Source organism: Talpa occidentalis, unplaced genomic scaffold (assembly GCF_014898055.3).
Source record: "Talpa occidentalis isolate TD23 unplaced genomic scaffold, MPIMG_talOcc4v2.1 talOcc4.10, whole genome shotgun sequence".
NCBI lineage: Eukaryota > Metazoa > Chordata > Mammalia > Eulipotyphla > Talpidae > Talpa > Talpa occidentalis.
The window spans coordinates 24478842-24502027 of record NW_023600993.1 but is presented as its reverse complement, the minus strand read 5'-3'; the positions used below and the strand labels follow the sequence as shown (position 1 = coordinate 24502027).

Genomic DNA, 23186 nt, shown 5'->3' with positions numbered 1-23186 from the left:
GCATGTTTCAGACCTGTTGAAGATGTTGCTGAGTATCTGTTAATAGTGATGGTATATCTTTGGTCTTCTGACAAAATATATATTTCTTATACATGTGTAGTTGATTTTCATCCACAGTTTCTGGCTCAGAATTCCCATAAGCCTTTCGATTTCCTGAATGTTGAGAATGTTAAAAGGTGTCTTTTGTTATGTGAATAAGGTTACTCTTGAAAGCACCTACAGATTGGGGACTGGTGTCCTGGAGTACAAACCATGTGATAAGAAGGTGGCACTTCCAGTTATATACCCAGTTCTCCAGAGAGGGGCACAGGGTTGAAGATTAAGTTCAGTTGCCAAAGGCCAATGAGTTAATCAGTCATGCAATGAAGCCTCCATAAAAACCCAAAAGGAGGGGCTTTGGAGAGCTTTCTGGTTGATAAACATCTGGAGATGTTGGAAGAGTGGTGTGACTAGAGAGGGCAAAGAAGCTCCCTTCCCTTTCCCTCATACCCTGCCCTGTGCATCTCTTCTGGCTGATCGTTCATTTCCTTCAGTATCCTTTATGACGTTTGATAAATCAGTGACTTGGTAAGTCAGTGGGTTCCCTTGTTCTGTGAGCTGCTCTGGCAAATTAAGTAAACTTGATAAGGGGGGTCCTGGAAAGCTCTGGTCAGAAGCACAAGTAACACCCTGGTCGAATTACCGGCAATGAAGTGAAGGTGGTCTTGGGAAACTGAGTTCTTAACCTATGGAATCTGGTGCTAACTCCAGGTAGATAGTGTTAGAATTGAGCTGACTTGAATTAAACTGTAGAAAATTGAGTTGATGTCCCATAAATTATATGTGTGGAGAATCCCTACTCCCCAAATACAGTGGAAATTGGTCCATGAACCCCTGTTTTGCACCTTTCATGTCTAACTCTTTTAAAATGATATAGCAGGGCCTCCCTAGTTGCGGAGGCAGTTGAGCCCAGTGCTGTGAAGCTGTCCGCAGGCTCTGCAGTGCGTTTCGATCCCGGCCAGCCGTGGAGATATCCACATGGTGTGGCAGACCTCTCCTGTCTTGCCCTCTGCTCCCCTCAGCAGTGTATTTTGGTCAGTCTGCCTGTACTGTTCCCCTCTCTGTCTCTGATGAATCTGCTCACCCTCCCACACATCTGGCCTGTACCCCGGTTCTTGTATAAAAATAAATAAATCTAAAAACAAAAAATAAAATGATAAAGCAAACAAAAGCCCAGACTTAGTATCTTCAGTAGCTTGAACTCACTTTTCAAAAATTAGCATTCTTGCTAGTGCATATGTGGTTTTGATTTTTTTTAACAAGTCTTGCCAATAACATATAGTATAAAGAGAATCAGTTACAGATATATGTAAAATAATATTTAAACTTGATTGATTTTATTCAGGAATTTCAGTGAAATACCATAGTTTTTGTTGTTTTTTTTTTAACTGTAGTGGCTTTGCTATGGAAAGTTCTTTGCAAATTACATATACCTCAGTGCCACTGTTTTAATGTAATAAAACCTGTGCATCAACTTTGATGGTGTGGCTTTTAAATTATTCACATAATTTATTGTTTTCAGGACTCAGATTTTTGTTCAGTTTTAATGTTTATGAATCCGTTTTCTTTCTTTTTTTCTCTCTCTCTTTTTTAAAAATATGGAACGCTTGGCTTCCCCTGGTGGCGCAGCGGTTGAGCGCTGGGTTGCGAGGCTGCCCGCAGCCTCTGCAGCGCCAGTTCGATCCCCAGCCACTGGTGAGGGTCCCACCAAAAAAAAAAAAAAAATACGGAATGCTTCACGAATTTGCGTGTCATCTTTGCGTAGGGGCCATGCTAACCTTCTCTGTATCGTTCCAATTTTAGTATATGTGCTGCCGAAGTGAGCACGAATCCATTTTCTTGTATTCACATGAAGTTTGAGGGAAAATGTCTGAAGGAAAATGACCTCGTAGAAATGTTGTGATGTTTATCAAAAAAGGATATAGAAACTTCGTAAGAAGGAATTAAATAGAACTCTTAAAGCTGTCGTTCATCAGCACAAATTTTCCCTTGTAAGCTTCTACATGTTCATTATAATAAATGAGACAGAAATTAAGCACTTTCTAAATGTTCAACATCACTTGTAATCAGGGAAATGCAAATCAAAACTACCATGAGATACCATCTCACACCAGTGAGAATGGCACATATTAAAAAAACTAGCAACAACAAATGTTGGCGAGGATGTGGAGAAAAAGGAACTCTTGTGCACTGTTGGTGGGAGTGCAAACTGGTCCAACCACTATGGAGAGCTGTGTGGAGATTTCTGGACCTACTAAACATAGAGCTTCCATATGATCCAGCAATTCCACTCCTAGGTATTTACCCAAAGGACACAGAAACATCAATTCCAAAGAGCACCTGCACCCCTATGTTTATAGCAGCACTGTTTACAATAGCTAAGCTTTGGAAACAACCCAAATGCCCAAAAATAGATGACTGGATCAAGAAGATGTGGTACATATATACCATGGAATATTACTCAGCATTCAAAAAAGATAAACACATGCAATTTGCAGCAACATGGATGGCACTGGAAGGGATCATGCTCAGCGAAATAAGCCAAAAAGAAAAAGAAAAATACCGGATGGTCTCACTCATAGCAGGAATCTAGAAAACTTAAATAAGGGACCAGGAAAATGAATATAAGAAAGTGAAAATCGGGCCTCCCCGGTGGCGCAGCGGTTGAGTGCTGGGTTGCGAAGCTGCCTGCAGCCTCTGCAGCGCCGGTTCAATCCCCGGCTGCTCCCCGGCCACCAGCGGAGGGTCCCACATGGCGCGCAGACCTCTCCTGCCGCCCGCTGCTCCCCTCAGCAGTGTACTTCGGTCCTTCTGCCTGCTCTGCTCCCCGCTCTGGCTCTGGTGAATTCTCTCACCCTCCCGCGCTTCTGACTGTACCCAGTGCATGTATAAACAAAACAAACAAACAAACAAAATAAATAAAACATGCCTCTATAAAAAAAAAAATAAAAAAAAATAAATTCATCTTCCCTGCAGAGTGGGGTATGAGAGACAGGGCAGCGGTGAATATGGTTATCAGCCATCTCAAGCTGTACTTGCCTGTGTTTAGATCCTCCTCTGCCATTTACTTGTTCAGGCAAGTTCCTTAATTTAATACACTCCTCTTACAGTAACTAAGAATTAAAATGAATTAATACATATAATGCTTTTTATCAGCTGACCAGCACATAAGAAACACATGAGCCTTTACTGCTTTTACTGTTACTCACAACTAAATAGCTTTAGTGATTCATGATTGTACTGGCAGACCACGTATGTAGACCAAACAGCTAGAGGAGTAATTTCTACAAATGGTTAGAATGTAGTCCTGGAACGAGATTCTTGTGTAATGACTTGGGAATTTTGCCAGCTGTTTTGGAAAGTATGATTATAATCTTTCAAATAAGCCTGTCTCAGTCAGTTTTGAACTGCAGAAACAGCGTTTGTACTGCTTAGCAACTGTTGCAGGCAGAGAAATGGTTCCCCAAAGATGCCCATATCCTGATCCCTAGAACCTGTGATTAAATAAAGGGTGTTGTGCTGGAAGTGTTAACTGAAAATATAGTTAGAGTTTATTAGATAATTAAAGTGAGGGTTGCGACTGGGAAGCACCCCTACAGATTTGACTCCCTGAGAGCTATTCCAGTAAACCCAAGGTGAATTCAGTTTATTTAGGTAAAAGCAGTGGTTCATTGACATTAAGGCTGTAACTATTCTTGATAATAGAATTCTTATTCTTATTAGTAACTACTCTGGTTCTGAATTGCTCTACCCTAAAGATAAGCTGATGCTAGAGGAAGGCAGTGCAGCATCTGATCTCTTCCATTCTGGTGAAATGAGAAGCAAAGACTGGGTACCCGTTTTTAAATCTTTTTTTAATCTGAAAAGTCTTATTTACACCTTCAGGCAGCAGATTCCTGCCTAGAAGAGCCTGTGAAGATGGTTTTCGTTTGTTCCTGGCCCTCTAGACCAAGAGCAGAAAACTTATGTTTACATAGGGAGTATCCTGGTCTATCCAGGACTACCCAGTGAAATGATAAACATCCTTAAAAGTAAAAGAGGGAGGGGCCTCCCTGGTGGTGCAAGGGTTTAAGACACAGCCTATGGAACTGTCTGCAGCCACTGCAGCATGAGTTCGATCCCTGGCCAGGGAGCTACCCACGTGGCGCAGCAGACCTCTCCTGTCTTGCCCGCTGCTCCCTTCAGCAGTATATTTCAGTCAGTCTGCCTGTTCTGCTCCCCACTTTGTCTCTGGTGAATCCTCTCACCCCCTGCACCTCTGGCCTGTACCCCAGTTTTCGTATGCATAAATCTTTTTTAAAAAAAAATGAAAGAGGGCGGCAGAGAGTTGAGAATTAAAGAGAGATTTGAAGATACTCAGTGCAGTTGACCTTGAAGATGGAGGAAGGTGCAGTAAGCCAAGGATGTAGGTTGCATCAAGAAGTTGAAAAAAAGTAAGGACATAGATTTTCCCCTGGAGCCTCCATAAAGAGTGCAGCCTTGCTCACAGCTTAATTTTAGTTTAGTAAGATCTGTTTTGGACATCTAAACTCTGAAACTGAATGGTAATTTGTATAGTTTCAATGCACTAAATTGTAGAAATTTGTTAAAGCAGCAGATAGGAACTAACACAACCACCAAGGCAAGTGTGTACTAGGTGGATGATCTCCAGAAAATGTGTAGGATGAACCACTCTTGTACAGAGTTGTTTCCATTGGGTGGCTATCATTTACTCTTGAGATTTTTTTTTTTTAAAAGATTTATTTATTTATACAAGAACTGGGGTACAGTCAGAGGCACGGGAGAGTGAGAGAATTCACCAGAGACACAGCGGTGAGCAGAACAGGCAGATGGATGAAAGACACTGCTGAGTGGAGCAATGTGCAAGACAGGAGAGGTCTGCCGCACCATGTGGGTTTCTCCCTGGCCGGCCAGGGATCAAACCATGCTGCAAAGGCTGCAGACGGCTTCACAGCGTGGTGCTTAACTGACCGTGCTGCTGGGGAGGCCCACTCTTGAGATTTTAAACAGATTTGTTGTATCCTGCTGCACTGCCTCCTAGCTTATCTGTGGTCCTGTCAAACCTGGGTCTTTGTTTTTTTTTAAACATCTTTTTTTTATTTTTTCACAGTACAGGATTTTTCCCCTAAGGGGCAGTCACCATAGTTTTCCCACTACCAGAATGTCCATAGCCCTCCAGCATGCTCTACCCCTGCCCCCCTCTCTACTCCTCGCCTCTGCCTCCCCATCCCTTCTCACCCCCACACCCCTACTCCCGAGTGTCTGACATCTATAGTCTGCTTTTAGGGGTCAGTCTTAGTTTGTGAAGCTGGGTCTTGAAGTAGCATCTAGTAAACCCTGAGCCCATGCTTATATGTATGTGTGCATAAAAAATGCATGCATATACATACTTTCAAGTGTGTGTTCTCTGTTTAATGAAATGAGACCTGACCTGTACTGTTGCAAGATTTATTATCCTGTCAAACAGGTGAATGGATATTTGATGCATTGTGATTACTTGTAATCAAAGTAAGTCTGGAATCTGCATTCCTGATAAGTTTCCAGGTGGCACTGATCTGTTAGTTTGGGAATCATGCTTTAATTTTTTATTGTTTTAAATATTTAGATAAATATGTGACTTCCCTTGAACATGAAGGATTTGCTCAGAGAGGGTTAGCACATAGCTGGGGGTGTGGAGCTTCAAAAAGAAAAGTATATTTTCTGTTAATTTCATTTTTCATAATTTCCTTTCTTGAGGTCTTGGTCCTTGTTACATATTCAGTGTCTGTGTTAGGATCTTAGAAATAAATGCTTTGACCATAGTCAGAGGTGGGCTACTTGTTGCTCTGCAGGCCATCAGAGGAAGCTCTACTGAGAGTACATTTTCAAAGGTAGTTGGGAGCATGAATTCATAAGATATGTGTTTCAATTCTTGCAAAGTTTTTGCATTTCTGAGCAAAAAAAGTGAAAACATTGAAAGGTCATTCAGAAGATAAACTAATAGGACTAAAAACTGATAGAATACTGCTGTTTAAGTATGTTAACTTTATATGTCAGTAAGTGAAACCTTTTTATTTCATTTAGAACCTTGACTCATATTTCAGGAAGTTATGTTATTGAAAAAATTATGGAAGAGGGGGGATAAAATAGAAAAGCTTGGTAGTTCACTCAGTGATTATTACTGCTGGAGAAAATTGTTGGTGGAAAGGGATTTCTAAGTAGTGAGTTGGGATAAAACTGAAGAAGGGGAAAAAAGCCAAGACATAAGTGGTTTCCAGTAGAGGAAGTCTTTGAAGTATAAGTGTTAAGAGCCTTTAAAACAAACAAACATGCTTTCTATTTTATAAAAATAAAAATCTGTGTGCTTTAATACAGGAGCAGCAAACCTTGAGACTTATTGGTGGAAACAGATTGAACTTTACATTGAGCAAAGAAGTGTCCTTGTTAGATTAAGGAAAATGTTACTAAGAAGATAGGAACATTGTGATTGCCTACACACCCTCCCCTGGGATTTTTGACTTTGAGGGTCACAAGATCCTCGTGGCTAAAGGAGTTTTCACTCCTCCTCGGCATGGAAGGGCTTCCAGTATGTGGTGCATTTTTGGCCACTTCCCGCACTTCCCACTCGGTGGTGGTGGTTCTTTGGTTATGTCTTTATATCCCAGAGAAGTACTTTCTCCTCTTATTTCTACATTTACTCTTTAGAGTCTGTATTTAAATAGCTTTACCTAACAACTTTACCTAACAGCTCTGAAAGAGTTCCCCAATATTATCTCTTCCTTTTAGCTCCAGATTTGTAAATCAACTTGATAATGTTGATTTCCACTAGGTATCTCAGATTTAATGTATTCAGTTGAACTCTGCATTTTTCTCCCCAAAATCTTGTGATTGTTCCCATGTCAGGAAGTTCCTTGGCTAAATAATCAGGAGTTACCCTCCGTTCTCTCTCTCACATTTCATATCTCATATACAGAAAATGTTTGAGCACTACCTTCAAAACATCTCCAAAGTGTTTCTTATAATCTCTGTTGCTACTGTCAGTATTCCTTTAGCCTTGACAATTCAAACTGAGAGACTTTGGGTAATCTGATAGCTTAAAAAAGATTTCAGTGTCATTTTAATTTACATTTATTTGATGGAGGGTGAATGTTAAGAACTTGATGGCATTTCTTCTTATGAATTATGTATTAATGTCATTTGTTCATTTATTCTAGGTATGTTGAATATTTTTAGTGATTTCGTGGGAGTTGATAGTGAGTTTGTAGGATTTTGCATTAGGGAAATGAGCAATTTATGTGTGACATGACTGGCAAATGTTTCCCCTCTTGCACATTTTCCTGTTTGACTGATTAGAAACCCTGAGTCAGAGGATATAGTATTTAACTTAACAGGTGCAGCCAAATTGCCTTTCAGAAAGACTTTATATCAGTTTATATTTCCCCATATATTATGTGCTTATTTCTCCTTGTTACTGCCCTTTTGATTATTCAACATTTTTTTGTTCATCTGATAGCATTTTGTTAATTTTTATTTCCTAAGGTTTTGTGAGGTTAAGTATACTTTTAAATGTATAATGGTATCTTTTTCAAAGTCCAATTACATGCTTTATTTTAAATTTTTATTTCTGAATTTGTTATAGGGCAGCCCCGATATAAAACGGGGTGCCTGACTGTGGGTCCTCACCCGTGCGCTTAAAAGGACTTCTCAATATTCTACTGCAGGCACACACGAAAGGTTAATAAAAGGTTTATTTACAAGGAAGGGCAAATGTACAGCTCAGGGAGAAAAATGGGAGACAAAGTTTTAAATGTGTCCTACCCGATCTGCCAGTCTGGAATCCCAAATGGCACTCAGAGATGGCCGCGAGCCAGGAGCCTTGAAGCCAGGAGGCGAGCAACAGCAAATGAGAGACCCCCAAGGCCCACGTGTTTGGTTTTTATACCCAACCTGGCTGCTTAACTCCACCCTCAGGTCCCGGCCACCTTCCCTTTGGTGGTGACGGGATTTGTCTTTCCCAATGTCCTGATGGCTTTGGTCTGGAGTGGGGGTGGAGTCCACAAAGCCTGTATGGAATTAGCACAGGACATCCTTTCCCCCTAACAAATTCAGTTCCATTGTTAAATATGCTGCATATTAACTTTTTACAAATGTCTCTTGCCTTAAGAGTGTTGTTAATCTTTCCCCCTGTTGAAAGACTAAGGGAATGTTCCTTAGTGTAGTACATTACATAGTTATTTCCGTCCCCAGCCTTGGAATGATTTGGCTGTATATCGAGAATTCTTTGTTGTGTTTTGTATTTTGACCGTATGATCTATATATTTCTGGTTAAGGTACTGGTAGTTAATGAAGCACTTCAATTTTTATGGTACTATAAGCACTCTAATTTCTACTGATTTCTACATGTCAGATTATACACTCAGTTTTATTGTTTAAGGATAAAGAATTCATAGATCATTTTTGTGGGTGTGGATTTCAGTAAGTCCTCAGTCAGTGTCCTTGATAAGTTCTTGGAAACTGCAACTCTAAGGTGAAATGATGACTAGTGGGCTAATTGATGTAAACGAGTTAAGCCCCTGCAGCATATTTCTGATTTTAAAAACATCACCAAACTTTAAAGACCCCAAACCACTTACAATATTAAGCAATAATTAATGAATATAATTCTCTCATTTCCACAACTTATTCCAGTTCAGGGTCAGGGATGGTGGAGCTTATCCTGCCATTCAGGGTGCAAGCGGGAACCAACTCGGGGCAGGACAGCATCCCATTGCAGGGAGCTCTCACACACATGCACATGACCCACTCACACAGGCTGGGACAATTGCGATCGGTCTCTGAACCTACATTCACATCTTTGGGAAATGGTAAATTTCTAGAGATAGCATATAGATTGTTTAGTGGTTGCAAGGGCCTCAGGGGATGTAAGTATGGAAAGTGACTACTTATGGGTATGAGTTTTCTTTTTGAGGTGATAAAAATGTTCTAAAACTGATAGTGGTAGTGGTTGCACAGTTCTGAATATAGTAAAAATGAACTAACTGTATGCTTCAAAAGGGTCAGTGTATATAAATTATCTCAGTAAAGCTGATATGAAAAATCGGTCCTAATAAATGCCTGTATGTATAATAAAATTTAGTGTAAGAGTAGCATATAAAAATAAATTGACAGAAGCTCTAGTGATAGCGTAAGGAAAGGATGGTGTGATTTATAGGGAAGATCAGTCTTAGTTACTCCAGCAAATTAATATGGGGTAATTGTATGTTCTGAGAGACACTGGAATTTTTATGTAAAACAGTGATGTTCTTTATATGGATTATTTTTAATACACAATTTTTAAATAGGTCAGTCTTATGAAATTCGTATGCTGGATAATCGGAAAATGGGAGATATGCCTGAGATCACTGGAAAACTGGTAAAGGTAAGGTCAACTCATTTTAATTCCTCAAAGATATAGCAGTGATTAAAAAATTATTACCATAAAAAAAAACTAGTTAGAGTTGTAGGGGAAAAACCCACCACCCTGACAAAAACTTCAGGTTTCTCTTTGAAAGTAAGACATGTGAGGGGAAATGTAAGTTAATATGAAACTTAAAATCCTTTCATTTCACCTCCTCAAGTTTCTCTAAAATTTGAACTCTCTTCACCCTAGTGATGTATCTTGAGTAAAGAAGTCAGTCATTCCTGGTGTAGTCAGTGGGTGACGTTAGGGTATCTTCAGAACACACCTTCACTGTCATGCAACAGGGTCCATGTAGCCTCTGCCTGTCATACACCATGGTTTATTATAAATTTCATAAAGTCTAAGCATTGGAATGAATACTGATGGTAATGTTCACTAATTTGGCCTGACTGGGAAAGCCAGCTACATTGTACCAGAGGACCTCTAAGGCGAAAGAACTGTGGTTTAGTCAAGGAACCAAACTAACAGCTCTTTTTCCAACGTCTAGGATGTTTAGAGGTGTTGACGATTCTCTTGGCATATCCTGGTGCCAGATTTATTGTCAGACAAGTCACATGATGCCCCTGGCTCACCTTTGGGAGAACCTACCAATTGTACCACGGCTAGTTAAAATTAAGCCTGGTAATATCTTTATAAGAATTGTGGCTGAACTCATCTGTCACTGTGAAAGTTACAGTTGATGACTGTGCTATGTTGAATTTTTTAAAATTATCAGTATACAAGGGTTGAAAATTGTTTTAATAGTAGATTCCTCTGGAAAATGAAATAGAGCTTGGCCCTCCTGTACTGATTCCTTAAAACGAGATCTGAAAATATAAGAACAGTTTTTAAAGCTGCTTATACATACCTAGAATTAGAGAAGATGATATAGTGAATGTCATGTTTTTATCATATGGTGGGATTAGATAATATATTTATATAAAGAATTCTCATAAGTTCTACCAACTTCAGCAGTTCTCCAACAGTTTGCTAATCTTGTTTCAACTGTTCTTCCTTGTGCTTTTCACTTTTCCCCCCTCCCAGGATGATTATATTTGTTAAATCATAACATTAACCCTTAATCTTTTTTTTTTTTTTTTAATAGAGGCATGTTTTTTTTATTTATTTGTTTGTTTTGTTTATACATGCACTGGGTACAGTCAGAAGCGCGGGAGGGTGAGAGAATCCACCAGAGCCAGAGCGGGGAGCAGAGCAGGCAGACTGACCAAATACACTGCTGAGGGGAGCAGCGGGCGGCAGGAGAGGTCTGCGCGCCATGTGGGACCCTCCTCCAGTGGCCGGGGAGCAGCCGGGGATCGAACCGGCGCCGCAGAGTTCGCCGGCAGCTTCGCAACCCAGCGCTCAACCACTGCGCCACCGGGGAGGCCCCAACCCTTAATCATTTTAAATAATGTTAACTTACATGTCACTCACAGCTACTCCTTGTTCTGAGGAAAACAAACTTTAGCATCTGGACAAATGCCAAATTTAAAGTTCCGTCAAGGCATTGAAGAAAGTGAATTCCGAAGCAGTCTGTCACTTACCAGTAAAGACAAGCTGACGTTTTGAGGCAACCCTGAGTAGGTGGTGAGAGGGAGGACTTCCTGATACGGCAGGCGTAATCACTAAGTTGTTGCATGACTGCTCTAAGTTCAGTTTCCTTAGATTTAGTTCCAGATTAAAACATGTAAAAACTTGAAATATACAAAGTTAATAAATGAAAGCAAAACAACTCTTCTTTGAGATTGTGAACTAAATGGTACAGAGAAACCATTTAGCTGTAATTGCAAAGGGCATATGTTGTTGACCCTACGCTAGCATTGTCTATCTGGACAAGATAACTTATTTTTAAAGCATCATCCCTAACTGGTGAGCTTACAGTTTGGAAAGGGTTAATTTTCAAAAGATCTTAAATCTGTTGCATCTTCATTTAATAAGCCATAAATCTGATCTGGTGGATGTGAGAGGATACCTTTGGTTAAATCCTAAGAGCTTGCCTAGAACTCTGAGCTACTATCTGCTGCTATGAAAAGCTACAGGAGAATTTCTTAGAAGTCACATCTTTCTTCAGCTAGAAAATCCCTAAAATCTGTAGCCATCTAGAATTTTTTAGTTCCTGGCCCTATGAGTTTGACTCTACTATAGTGAGGAAACATGGGGATCAAATGCTGGGTTATCAAAGGTACTTTGGAATTTCTTGAATGTGTTTAACATACTCAGTGATAGGCTTTCTCTGTTCTCTCTCTGTTTTGTTGTTAGGTGCCTTTTCTTCAATTCTGGCTCTTAGGTCCCTTATGTCTGATGCTGGTTCTTAGGTGCGGTCTCCTTTTAGTCAGAATCTACAAAGAACAACTTCTTCCCTTCCAACTTCATTTAAGAAGTTTTTTCATATCTTAGCAATTTCTTAACTATGTCATCTTTTCATGTTCCTTACTCTATTATCTTAATCTGACTTTCCAGATGGGGATTAGGAAAGCTCTTAAGTCTAATGTCCAAATTTTCATACTGTTTTCATCTGAATATGTCAATTTAGTCTTTTCCTACATGTGGAAGAATCAAAATGATGGCATTTTCTGTGCTACACTTTCTTCTGAGACCAATTTGTTGATGAAGGGAACCGGTGGCTACTGTGCCACTGTCTCTGTGAAAGCTTTGCTGCCAGCAGATGGTAGGATGAAGTGGGTGTTGGTGTACCACCTGGGCAGCTCCTGCAGATGTGGGTGTAGCTGGGGAAAATGGGTGTGGATCACAGTGACAGCTGAGCCTTTATGGATTCCTCCCTCATCTGCTTTAACTATGGACTTGACTCTTTTTTTTCTTTTTAACTATCTGAAGTTAAAATACTGTCACTTTCAAATGGTTTCCTTCAAAATATTTATCCATTAGGGTTTGGATACTATTTAATGGTTAGGAAAGGTAGGAGCACAGATTATTTCCTATGTAAACCAGCAGTGTACTGGAAATACAGGTATCTTACTGTGTCATGGTTCGAGAAACAGTAAATATAAAAATGTGTCAGGAATACTTATTAATGCAAATCTGATATCTGAAATCATTTCAATGACCCCTTATTCCTGTAATGAAATGGTTGGTACCCCAAATGTCTGTGATATGAAGGAGGGGTGGGGGGAGACCCAAGAATGAATGGCACATACAGCCTCTCTTCTGGGTGGTTGGCAGATTCCTCCCTCCCCCACCCCTTGACTGTCTAAAATTTATTAACTATTATTTTAAGTTAACTGTTTTACCACTGTACCTGGGTTTCTTTGTCTCCTGTTTATATCACCTTTTCATTTTAGTAATTTCTATGTTTATCTAATGTTTTCTTTATAAAAATGTAATTCTCACTAATTTTATGAGCATGTGCCTTAATTTTGAATTACACTGTCAGTTTTTTAAATAAAAATTAGACCTATGTAACCATTTTATTTATTTTTTTAATTATAGTTCTTTGCACCCATAATCCAAGTATCCAAGAGCAAAATCTTTTACTTAAAAAATATATAAAGCAGAATTTGTTTTGTATGCTCTTCTATTATAAGTTATCACATTAAAAGTGAAAATGCTTCTGCATTGTAGCTGAAACAATTTAAAAGTAACTTGTTTCCCCCGCTTGTTCTATAGAGCATCATAAGAGTTGTATTTCATGACAGACGGCTGCAGTATACAGAACATCAGCAACTTGAAGGTTGGAAGTGGAATCGTCCTGGAGACAGACTTCTTGATTTAGGTACACGAGGCTGTCAGAAAATCAGAGAGAGATGAAAGCCGTTTAGCTATGCTTCTAAACAAGGGGCACGATGTGTAACTGTGCAGAGAGTTTTGGGGTTAGCAGATGCCATGTGTCTTGAGTTTTACAGTTAGAAAGGAGTTTTTGGGTCCTAAAAGAAACTGAGCCAGAATTTTAATGAGTTTGAAGTCATTTTATTATTTTTTCTTGATTGGCACCACCCATCATTCTTAATTAAAGGAAATAGAAAACCACGGTAGAAGAAAGTATGATACTCATTAGTTGGGTTTTGACATTGAAGTGGTCAACTATGGAAGAAAAAAATTGGGCATGGAGATATAATAATTTCACTAGAACATATAGTAAGTTATGGGCATTTTAATTGTTCGTACTGGGTGAGTATCTATTTAACTTCTTTTTGAAATATAGATATTCCAATGTCTGTGGGAGTAATTGACACAAGGACAAATCCAAGCCAGTTAAATGCGGTTGAATTTCTGTGGGACCCTGCAAAACGCACATCTGCTTTCATTCAGGTTTGGATTTTTACATTATTAGAAGCGTATTGACTTAGTCATTTAGAAGGTCATGGATGAGATTGAATTCTTGACACTTGATACATCTTCTCTAAATGCTTATTTGTAAATTATCTTATAATGTTGTTTTATTTTACATATGCTGTTAAATTGGAGTTCATCTACTAAAACTGTCCCTTATTGACTAACATATAAGACAATCTAATATGGAAAGCATTTTGCAAGAATTACATTTACCATGGGTAGCAGCAATAGTCAAAGCTTCCATTTTTTGTAACATGCATTTCTCTTGAATCAGAACTGCCATTTAAAAGGGTTTGATTGGAGAAAGTATTATTTTAAGATTCTTTCTAGCATTATCCAAAAAAAATTCTGATGTGAAATTTTCAGCACCCCCCTCAACACACATACACGAAAGGTAATGATTCCTCTGTGTATCCATGGTTTCAACTGTTAGTATTTTCCCCCTTTTTAATTATTGATGGAATTGTTTCAAATAATTCAAGGCATTTTATTTTATACGTAAGTACGCAGCTTGTATCTTTGGGAGATGAGTCTTTAAAAACATTGTTATGTGTAAAATAAAATCAACATAAATCTAATACCCAGTGTTTTCAAATTTGTAGGTGGTAAGAGAACTAATAAAATTTTAATCTTTATGTAGAAAAGGAAAACCACTTAATTGCTGACCAGCCTAGGTAGGCTGTGGTTTGTTTGAACTATAAACAATATTTAGTATTTTGTATTTTTTGTGGATATGTGGTTACCACATAGCCCCCATCAACTCATACTCACCAGGGACCTGGTTCATATTAGTGAATATTTTCTCATACTCCTTTTCTAACAGGGTAACTAGTTAATGTAGTCAATGGAGTTGAGTAAGAATGGCCTAAAATTTCAGGATGTAGAGAGTCATAATCATTTTTAACTTTGAGTCATTGAAGGTATGTGTAGCAGTGAGAAATTACCAAAGTTTGATACTAACCCTCTGTGGTACCCTCTCATCATAGTATCAGGAGAAGGGGCAGAAGTGGTCAAACATGAATATGGCTTGCAGTAGGACGTGGGGTAATGACAGTAGAGGGCAGCTAGCAGAAGCTCTGGGTGATGAGGTAAGGACTACTGTGTATGAGCCACATGCCAGGAGCCTGAGTTTGAGAACAATACGATGCGGGTAGGTGATATACACAGGGAGCTATAGTATAATTAAATCTAGGATTGGAGCAAATGCTCTATTAAAGGAGAGGCGTTTGAATGGAAGAGAATTCATTCCAGAAAGTTCAGAAAGACTAAGTTTGATTTGTGGAAGGAAAGCCATATATTAAATAACAATCAAATTCATGACTCTTATAGCTAATATGTAAAAGTTTGTTTAAAAGGGTATTGAGTTTATAGTGGTGGCAGGATATCCAAATGGGAACAAAACAAAAGGGTAATCATGGGTGGTACTTCGGATCCATTTCAGCCTGAATTGTTTTCTAGGTGCACTGCATCAGCACAGAATTTACTCCACGGAAGCATGGAGGTGAGAAGGGAGTGCCTTTTAGGATCCAGGTTGATACCTTTAAGCAGAATGAAAATGGAGAATATACAGATCATCTACACTCAGCTAGCTGCCAAATCAAAGTTTTTAAGGTAAGGTGTGGAAACCAGGCTTTCAGTAATTAAGGTCTAGTCTTGCTTGTAAAGCTCCTTGTCTGTAGCCTGACGGATAAAATCTTCTACTTTGTTTTTAAGCCTAAAGGTGCAGACAGGAAACAAAAAACTGACCGAGAAAAAATGGAGAAGAGAACTGCTCATGAAAAAGAAAAGTATCAGCCATCCTATGACACCACAATCCTTACGGAGGTAACGCAGAGCTCTGTTTTGGTTTCTAGAGAGCAGAGGTTTGAGTAGTAGCAATCTCTAAGGATTAGAGTTTTGCTGCAGTGGGGTTGGGGAAGATTGGGGGCAACTTGACATAGTATTCATGAAATTTTTGGGAAAGTATGTTATTTAAATTTTGGGATTTTAATGGACTAGTTTCCTGGGTGGGATCTTGAACGAAGATGCTGGAATCCCAATCAGGTCTTAGAAAGACCTTAAAAACCTTGATGGTTGGCAAAGAGATTCAGTCGGGCCTAGCTGTCTGATTTTTTTTTTTTTTGTCACTGCTGGGGTTTTGCATTTTCTTTAACTTTGAATCCTGCTAGTCATACATTTGTTTAATTGGACTGCAGAGACATAAACAGGGTATTAGATCTTTCTTTGTATAATGAAAAGACATTGATCCCAATCTTTGGTGTTTGTCCAGATGAGGCTTGAGCCTATAATTGAAGATGCAGTTGAACATGAGCAGAAAAAGTCCAGCAAGCGGACTTTGCCAGCAGACTACGGTGATTCTCTGGCAAAGCGAGGCAGTGTAAGGGACTTCTGCTTCTCTTTTCATTGTGCAAGAAACCTTGTGCAGTGTTAGATATAGGACCAACTTCCACTGAAAAGTAAAGCCAAATTTGTTTTTGATGTCCTTGTCTTGATTTAATTTGCTTTTGTTTAGATTTCCTGCTTTCTGTTTGTTCCTCACTGAGGAAAATTTCCTAAATCTAACACTTTAAAACAAAGCAAAAACAATGTTGACCATATTGGGTGGTTTTGAAGGGGGAAAGAAAACGACACTCACAAATGGTGTTCCTCCTCCCTGCCCGCCTCCCCCCCCCCCCTTGCCTTTCTCCCACCCTTTCCTTTCCTCTCTCCTTCACACACACACTTTCTTCTAGAACCCTGAAATCAACTGAAAAGACTTTTAGTAAACTAGTTGTCATTTTTATGTAATTAAAAAGGTTTTGCTTTCTCATGTATAACTGCTAAGAAAATTTCATAGATATGTAGAGAAATGCAGCAAGCTTGACATGAGCATTTGCAGTACTGGCTGTCACATTTCCCGGCATGTAGTCTAAGAATGTGTGTCTGTCTTTGCTTATAAAAGCCTGTTTGGCAGCACTGGTAGAAAAATAATCTTTGCCTGCATTAGTGTTTCCTCTCAGCAACCGCATTGTGACTTTCTGCTTTCAGGCCAGAACAGTGCACCTTGCTGTACACTCACTCACCTGCTTCCCTAAATGCAGCCAGGGGGCCTCTGGTTGATGACTCTGTCAGTTGAAGTATAGCAAATCTTTATTTTGTGACACAACTCAAGTCTTCATCTTACAGTCCACAAAAGGATTTTCTGGTTTTGATCCCCAATATATCTGAAATGTAAATACAGAACATTAAAGAACTTTTTAAAAAGTCAGTTTCTGTATTAATGGCCACTCTATTCATCATTTTAGTGTTTGTACTGTCAAGGTTCCACAGATGGAATAGTCCCTCATCTGTAAACAGTGGCCATCACAAGCACTATCATATGAACATCATTTTCAACTTAAAGCACTGAGTGAAAATGCTTTAAATGCTTCTTTATGCAACAAAACTGAAAAGGTACTCATCTGAGTGTCCTGGGGAGCACATGTTGCATTTTCTTTAACTGGGTTTTTAAAATTCAAATCAAAGTTTGCTTGGAACAACTGAATACTCCCTCCCCAAAATGCCAACCCCTCCAGGTATATGTTTTTACACCCTTGTGATTTCTCAGCTGGAGACTCATAAGAGGTTCTTAGTAAGCTTTCTGGGGACTCCTGGTAACTCAGTCACATTCCCCTTCTTGTTAAAATATACATTTACTTAAAACCGATGGTTTCTGATAGTTCATAAATGTAAAAAATCTGTTCTAGTCCAGAATTAATCTGAAGATGGTAGTATTATTGCTATATTACTGATGATTTTAAAATCAAGTCTAAAGTATGCAAAACGTCAGCAGTTCACTGGCCTGGGATTTCACATCTTCCTAGTTGCTTGCTGCCCTGGGCTACATTTGGTTTGATTAATAACTTTCTAAGGGTGGTTAGAGCTCCTTGGAAACTTGTTTTTAAAAATCAAGGTACAGGTTAATCCCTTAAAGAAGAAAATCCTACAGCATTACATACGCTTCTTAAAGTACTTACAAAGGAGGAGCTGACAGTTACAGTAGGCTCTCAATAAAAAGGGAAATCTAGGTTTATCTGTTAAAATCTAAAACGTGCTGTGATAGGACCCCACCTTGAATAGAGTCACTACTCTTGGTTCTTAGTTGCTGCTGCAGAGTAAAACTCTTCAGTCTCTCATTGGCTTATACCAGCATTACCAATTCCTGCAGCTTAAGGTGGAACATTGCCTTCTGGTCATCCTGGAGAGGGGCTTTGTTCACAGTATACCAAAACCATGAAAATGAGCCCAGGCCAGGTAGTGCTGGAGAGTGTGATTTATAGATTGTGTTTCTGAACACAGACACTGCCCTATTGCTAACTTTTAAAGACGGAAGAATGACAAAGTAGAAGAAATGCTGTGAAAATATTCCTTAGTGTACATCTTTACCCTCCTGGGTTGACTGCAAGAGAACCGTCTATAGTACAAAAGTAGGGAGGTGTTGATCTTTCATTCAACCTGTCCATTTGAGGACTTACTCTAAATGTAGGTGCAAACAAGATGACCACTTTTCATTGAACACTAGTTTTCTAGTGTTCAGTGATTTTGAGTCTGATTTACTAAGTATAGATGTCAACTGTTGACAGCCCTACTTTTCTGCTATCAATCTAGATGTGATACAGCTATGTGTGTACAGTTTCAGGAAATTTGATGTCTTTTTCCATATTACTCTGCCATACTAGAAGTTTGTTGTTTGTTGTTTGTTTTTTAAGATTTATTTATACAAGCACTGGGTACAGTCAGAAGTGCGGGAGGGTGAGAGAATTCACCAGTGCCAGAGAGGAGAGCAGAGCAGGCAGAGTGACGAAATACACTGCTGAGGGGAGCAGCGGGCGGCAGGAGAGGTCTGCGCGCCATGTGGGACCCTCACTGGTGGCCGGGGGTCGAACTGGCACTGCAGAGGCTGCGGGCAGTTTCGCAACCCAGCGCTCAAGTGCTGTGCCACTGGGGAAGCCCCATACGAGAAGTTTTTGATGAGTCCATTTCTTCAACTAAACAGGTGGCAAAAATTACCAAGCCAAATTTAAGGAGCCTTGATGCTAAAAGGTTTACGTTATTTAAATGTTCTTGTTATACTGTTGTCACATCTTATCTCGCGTGTAGCAGGAACTTCTTCCATGTAGTAGAAATAACCATGAGCATGTGACACCCATAAATGATTAGACCTGCCATTTGGTTCTACTTTGTAAGAAGGAAAGAAAAACAAAGGCTCCAGTTTAAAAAGAATAAGCAATATGTAAAATAGTATTAGCAGAGAAATTGATGTGCCGTACCATAAGTTAGCAATGCTGTCCAGCTAAATTTCTTTCTTAAAAGTTAGTAATAGTTGAAATAGTGAAGTCTGCATCCCCCCCCACCCCCCATTTTGAGGAGATACATAGTATTTATTAAGATTATGGAATTACTATTTTATTTTCCTTGTTCCATCTATCTGATGGGTTCAGAAATGTTTTAAGTTCCTGTAACCATGAGAGAGAAGTTGTTTCTGGCCTCAGTGTGTTTGCAGTCTCCTAACTCCTCCACACCAGTGTGGTTTTGACATTCCTACACTCAAAAGAATTTTGGAAAAAGTCCATTGCACATGTTTAGATAACATCTGAAATTTTCGTAATAAATTTAAATAATTGCAAAGGAGACAGCTTTCTGGCATAGCGAATATTTATATTCACAATTTAAGATAAAAACATGCATATTTTTTGAAGTGTATGCTGTGGAATCTAAATACCACTTAAGATGATGAGCAAGCTCTTTAGTTAAGTCTGAAATTTGACTGTGCTGCTCTTTCCTGATCTAATATATCCTCTCCTTTCCTCTTAAATAAGTTCATCCTAATGTCACGCTTTTTATGCCTGAAAATCCTTTAATGGTCACTCTAATTCTTTACAATGAACTTTTATAAATTAAAATTTAATTTGTAAAGTTCCCTGTGACTGTAGTCCCTTTACTCATTTGAGAAACGTTAAACGTATTACTATTAATTTATCAAACTGACAAGTGATAGAAATTCTGAGAAATTGTTAAATATAAATATAGAAAGGTTACTAGAGATGCATCTTGAATAGACAGGGTAAAACACAATTGATAGCTTTTTTTGCTAAGAGAAACTTTAGGTTTATTTTTCCTTTGAGCACTGTTATTCATATCTTAGAATCCTTTTGCGTTATCTGTCAAAAATCCCAGTGACCTATTTTTGTGTGATCTAGTAGATTATTTCAATTTGTATCAGTTGACAATACGTCCTCCTGAGTTTTCTGTGGGTGTTGTTTTTTTTTGGGAGGGGGGTAGGGAGAGTCTTGTGCCCATCGCCATGGTGAGATGTGATGCCTTGTGTAAAACGGGAGAAGACTGATTATTAATGGGGACCCCTGAAACCAGAGGCATGTTCGGGCAGGTTAGTTCTAGAAAGAACACCCCATGCTGTAGCATGAAACCGCCACAGCTCAGGTTTGAAGACCACCCTGATCCACTCTGTGCAAGACTAGCTTTTTCAGCTCCTAATTGTGACAGTGAGTGTGTTTGAATCGTGGCTTTTTGGTCAGAATTGTGCCTGGAACTGAAAAGTATTAGGTTCACCATGTCCTTCCTGGAAGATATAGAAAGCACGCATGTAAATAGATACAGGCATTGCCCTACAGAGGTGTCGCTGGGCCAGTGGGATCTTACCTGGGGAGTATTTTCAGAAGGTCAGGAAGCAAACGGGTGTTACTGAGGCTTTCACAGAGAGGAGGACAAAAAGAGCACTGGGAAGGACAGCCTCCCTGTCCTGTTCACCGGGTGATGGTCAATGTTGATTACAAACCCTCTCTTATCTCTTCTGTTCTTAAACCTTGGTAGGCGCCTGTTTCAACTAATGAAAATGGGTGTGAGAGTTCTCAAAAGCAATTTGTACATAAGTACACACTGAAAATACCTTTGTAAATTTTTTTTGCTGCTATCATCACTTCAGGTCTTCTCTAAGATTACCTAAGGTCTAGACTCCTCCGGCAGGTAAAATTTTTCATTACCACACAGAACTTTATTCGGTATGTTTCTGTGAGGGTGCCTGATGCGTGTCAGGTGTTCTGTGTTTTATAGTCTTGCAGTAGGCCAGACTAGAGTAAATTGTAAACAGATATTGCTTCCACATACTTTAAAAGCATGTCATTAATTTATTTTTGTTTCTATCCTTAGTGTTCTCCATGGCCTGATGCCCCTACCACCTATGTGAATAACAGTCCTTCCACAGCACCCACTTTCACCTCCTCTCAGCAGAGCACTTGCAGTATCCCGGACAGGTATTTGGTTTGTATAATTGTGTGCCTGCAGCTAACTGATACTCATGCTCCTTTATTTCCCTTTCATTTTATAGCAAAGTCTCTCTCTTTCCCTCTCTCTCTCTTCTCTCTCTCTCTCTCTCTCTCTCTCTCTCTCTCTCTCTCTCTCTCTTTCTCAATATATGTATATATATTTCTCGATATGTATATATCGAGAAAGAGACATAGTGTTGGGAAATAGCCTGCACCTTAATTTTAGGGGAAAATGGTCACTTCTTCACCTACTAGCCCTTTTGCTCCTAGTCCCTTTATTCCTCACAGTTCTGGAGGCCAGACGCCAGTATCAGGAGAGTCAGGTTCCAGTGAGAAATCTTTCCTGGTCGCAGATGCCGACTTACTGAGTAGCTTCCCACAGCGGAGATAGAGAGCAGGGCGCTGGAAGCACATGCTCTCAGGACTCTTGTAAAGGCACTGATCTCATTCTTGGGGGCCCCGCCTTTGCAACCTCATCTGATGCTAATTCCCAAATGTTCTGCTTCTAATTCTGTATCACACACTGGGGGTAAGGTGTCAACATAGGAATTTTGAGGGAATACAAGCATTCAGTTCAGAATAGGTTCTGATGAGAAAACAGACAAAAACGTGCTTTTCCCTGAGGAGGATAGACTGACAGAGCAGCTTGTTTTTCTGTAGATTGTTGTGCTTGAAGAACAGACTCAGAGAGGGGAGTGAGCAGGGCCCAGCAGAGGGGAGGGACCCTCGCAGTCTCTCAGTTCCATCTGAGTAAACTTAGAAAAAGATTGATTTTAAAGATGAACTGTGAGTTCATGTACCCACTGCTGACCTCATAGTTCTAAAAGCCCACTGCTACCAGCGCCGTTGCAGGTGGTGTGATTTATAAGGGACAGAAACAGCCCTATCGGAAGGACCTAACATTTTACTGGGTGGAGAAGGATGGAAAACATGCAGCGCAATAGACCTGAGTGATCGTGGGCGCGTGCACTAAAACAAAGTTGGTGCTCAGAACCAGGAGGAATTTTAAGTTCTCATTTTGCCTTAGAAATACAAGTTGGGTTTGCCTTTTTTCCCCTTGAATTTTGTCCTCTTAAAGTATGGATTTATGTATTAAAGAGATACCATTTTCTATTTTGATTTCAGATTCTTAGACCGTCTCTTACAGCTATTTTCTTCAAGTAGATTTTCTTTGCAATTATTTTTTAACTGCATATCTTACTTGATTTCTCATATTTTTTCCTGATAAAACTGAATGACTATCCTTCATTGTCCTGGCACCCCTGGAGCCCTTTTGTTTCATAAAATGTGAATTTTGTACTAGAATAGATGAAGTTAGATGCACATATCAACAAAGTCTTCTGTGTTTTAATCTCACTGTCACATTCAATCCCTGACTAGTTGTGCTAACGTTCTTAGTATAAATTAACTTTGCTGTGACCCAAAGTATTTTAAATTACCTGGTTTCATGGTCTTTGTCTTGATCTAAAATATAAATATAATAATCATCCATTCCTTCCTTCTCCCCAGCAATTCTTCTTCCCCAAATCATCAGGGAGATGGAGTTTCATTGTCCTCTAGTGAAGTAAGTGTCTTTTTCCTAAAGCAATCAGATCTTTCAGAGTCCTTTTTTTTTAGGCTCTGACAGGGGCTTGTCATTTTTTGCTTAGTCAGACCTGTATTCTTCTTGGATGTTTTTTACTTTGTATCTTTGTACTTGGAGGATTTCTTTATCATATGATGCTGACTTCAGTTATTTTTTGTAAGTTGCCATAGTTTCTTCTGTGTATGTTCATTTTTTTTTTTTAAACAGCAACTTCAGCCTTCAGCCACGATCCAGGAAACACAACAATGGCTGCTCAAAAACAGATTCTCTTCCTACACAAGACTGTTTTCCAATTTTTCAGGTAGGTGTGCATGTGTATTCATGTTTTGTCTGTGTTTCTCTCCCTTTTTTAACCTTAATTTTAAATTTGGAAATAATTGTAGATTTCATGAGAAATTTATCAGAAGGCATGCCTCGCGCCCTTTCCCCCCCATAGGTGCCATCTTGCATCCCTGTTGTACATTATCAAAGCCAGATAACTGACTTTGTACAGTCTGCTACTTCACTAGCTTATGTGCCCTCTCTTGCCTACAGTGTTCAGAGTTCATGCAGT

General features: G+C 39.4%; 2 protein-coding genes and 1 non-coding gene across 5 annotated transcripts in view; 1 reads left to right on the top strand and 2 right to left on the bottom strand.

Moving 5' to 3' along the window:
• Positions 1 to 23186, top strand: part of UBP1 (upstream binding protein 1) — a 44941-nt gene that overhangs the window by 10570 nt on the left and 11185 nt on the right. Inside the window, exons 3-11 of one of the 2 annotated variants that reach the window (XM_037525869.2) lie at positions 9360 to 9436; positions 13082 to 13187; positions 13617 to 13723; positions 15206 to 15358; positions 15461 to 15571; positions 16017 to 16124; positions 20933 to 21036; positions 22558 to 22612; positions 22841 to 22934. In XM_037525869.2, the coding sequence (XP_037381766.1) occupies positions 9360 to 9436; positions 13082 to 13187; positions 13617 to 13723; positions 15206 to 15358; positions 15461 to 15571; positions 16017 to 16124; positions 20933 to 21036; positions 22558 to 22612; positions 22841 to 22934 (915 nt within the window). The remainder of the gene's footprint in view (positions 1 to 9359; positions 9437 to 13081; positions 13188 to 13616; positions 13724 to 15205; positions 15359 to 15460; positions 15572 to 16016; positions 16125 to 20932; positions 21037 to 22557; positions 22613 to 22840; positions 22935 to 23186) is intronic. The other variant, XM_037525887.2, reaches the window with a different exon arrangement.
• Positions 1760 to 1866, bottom strand: LOC119237808 (U6 spliceosomal RNA). The gene has a single exon (XR_005123443.1). It is a non-coding gene; the product is annotated as a U6 spliceosomal RNA (small nuclear RNA).
• Positions 12917 to 23186, bottom strand: part of FBXL2 (F-box and leucine rich repeat protein 2) — a 71681-nt gene continuing 61411 nt past the window's right edge. The window contains exons 17-19 of one of the 2 annotated variants that reach the window (XR_005128104.1): positions 20426 to 20609; positions 16810 to 16950; positions 12917 to 13197 (exon numbers count right to left, since the gene is read on the bottom strand). The gene's annotated coding sequence lies outside the window, so the exon portion shown is untranslated. The remainder of the gene's footprint in view (positions 13198 to 16809; positions 16951 to 20425; positions 20610 to 23186) is intronic. The other variant, XR_005128106.1, reaches the window with a different exon arrangement.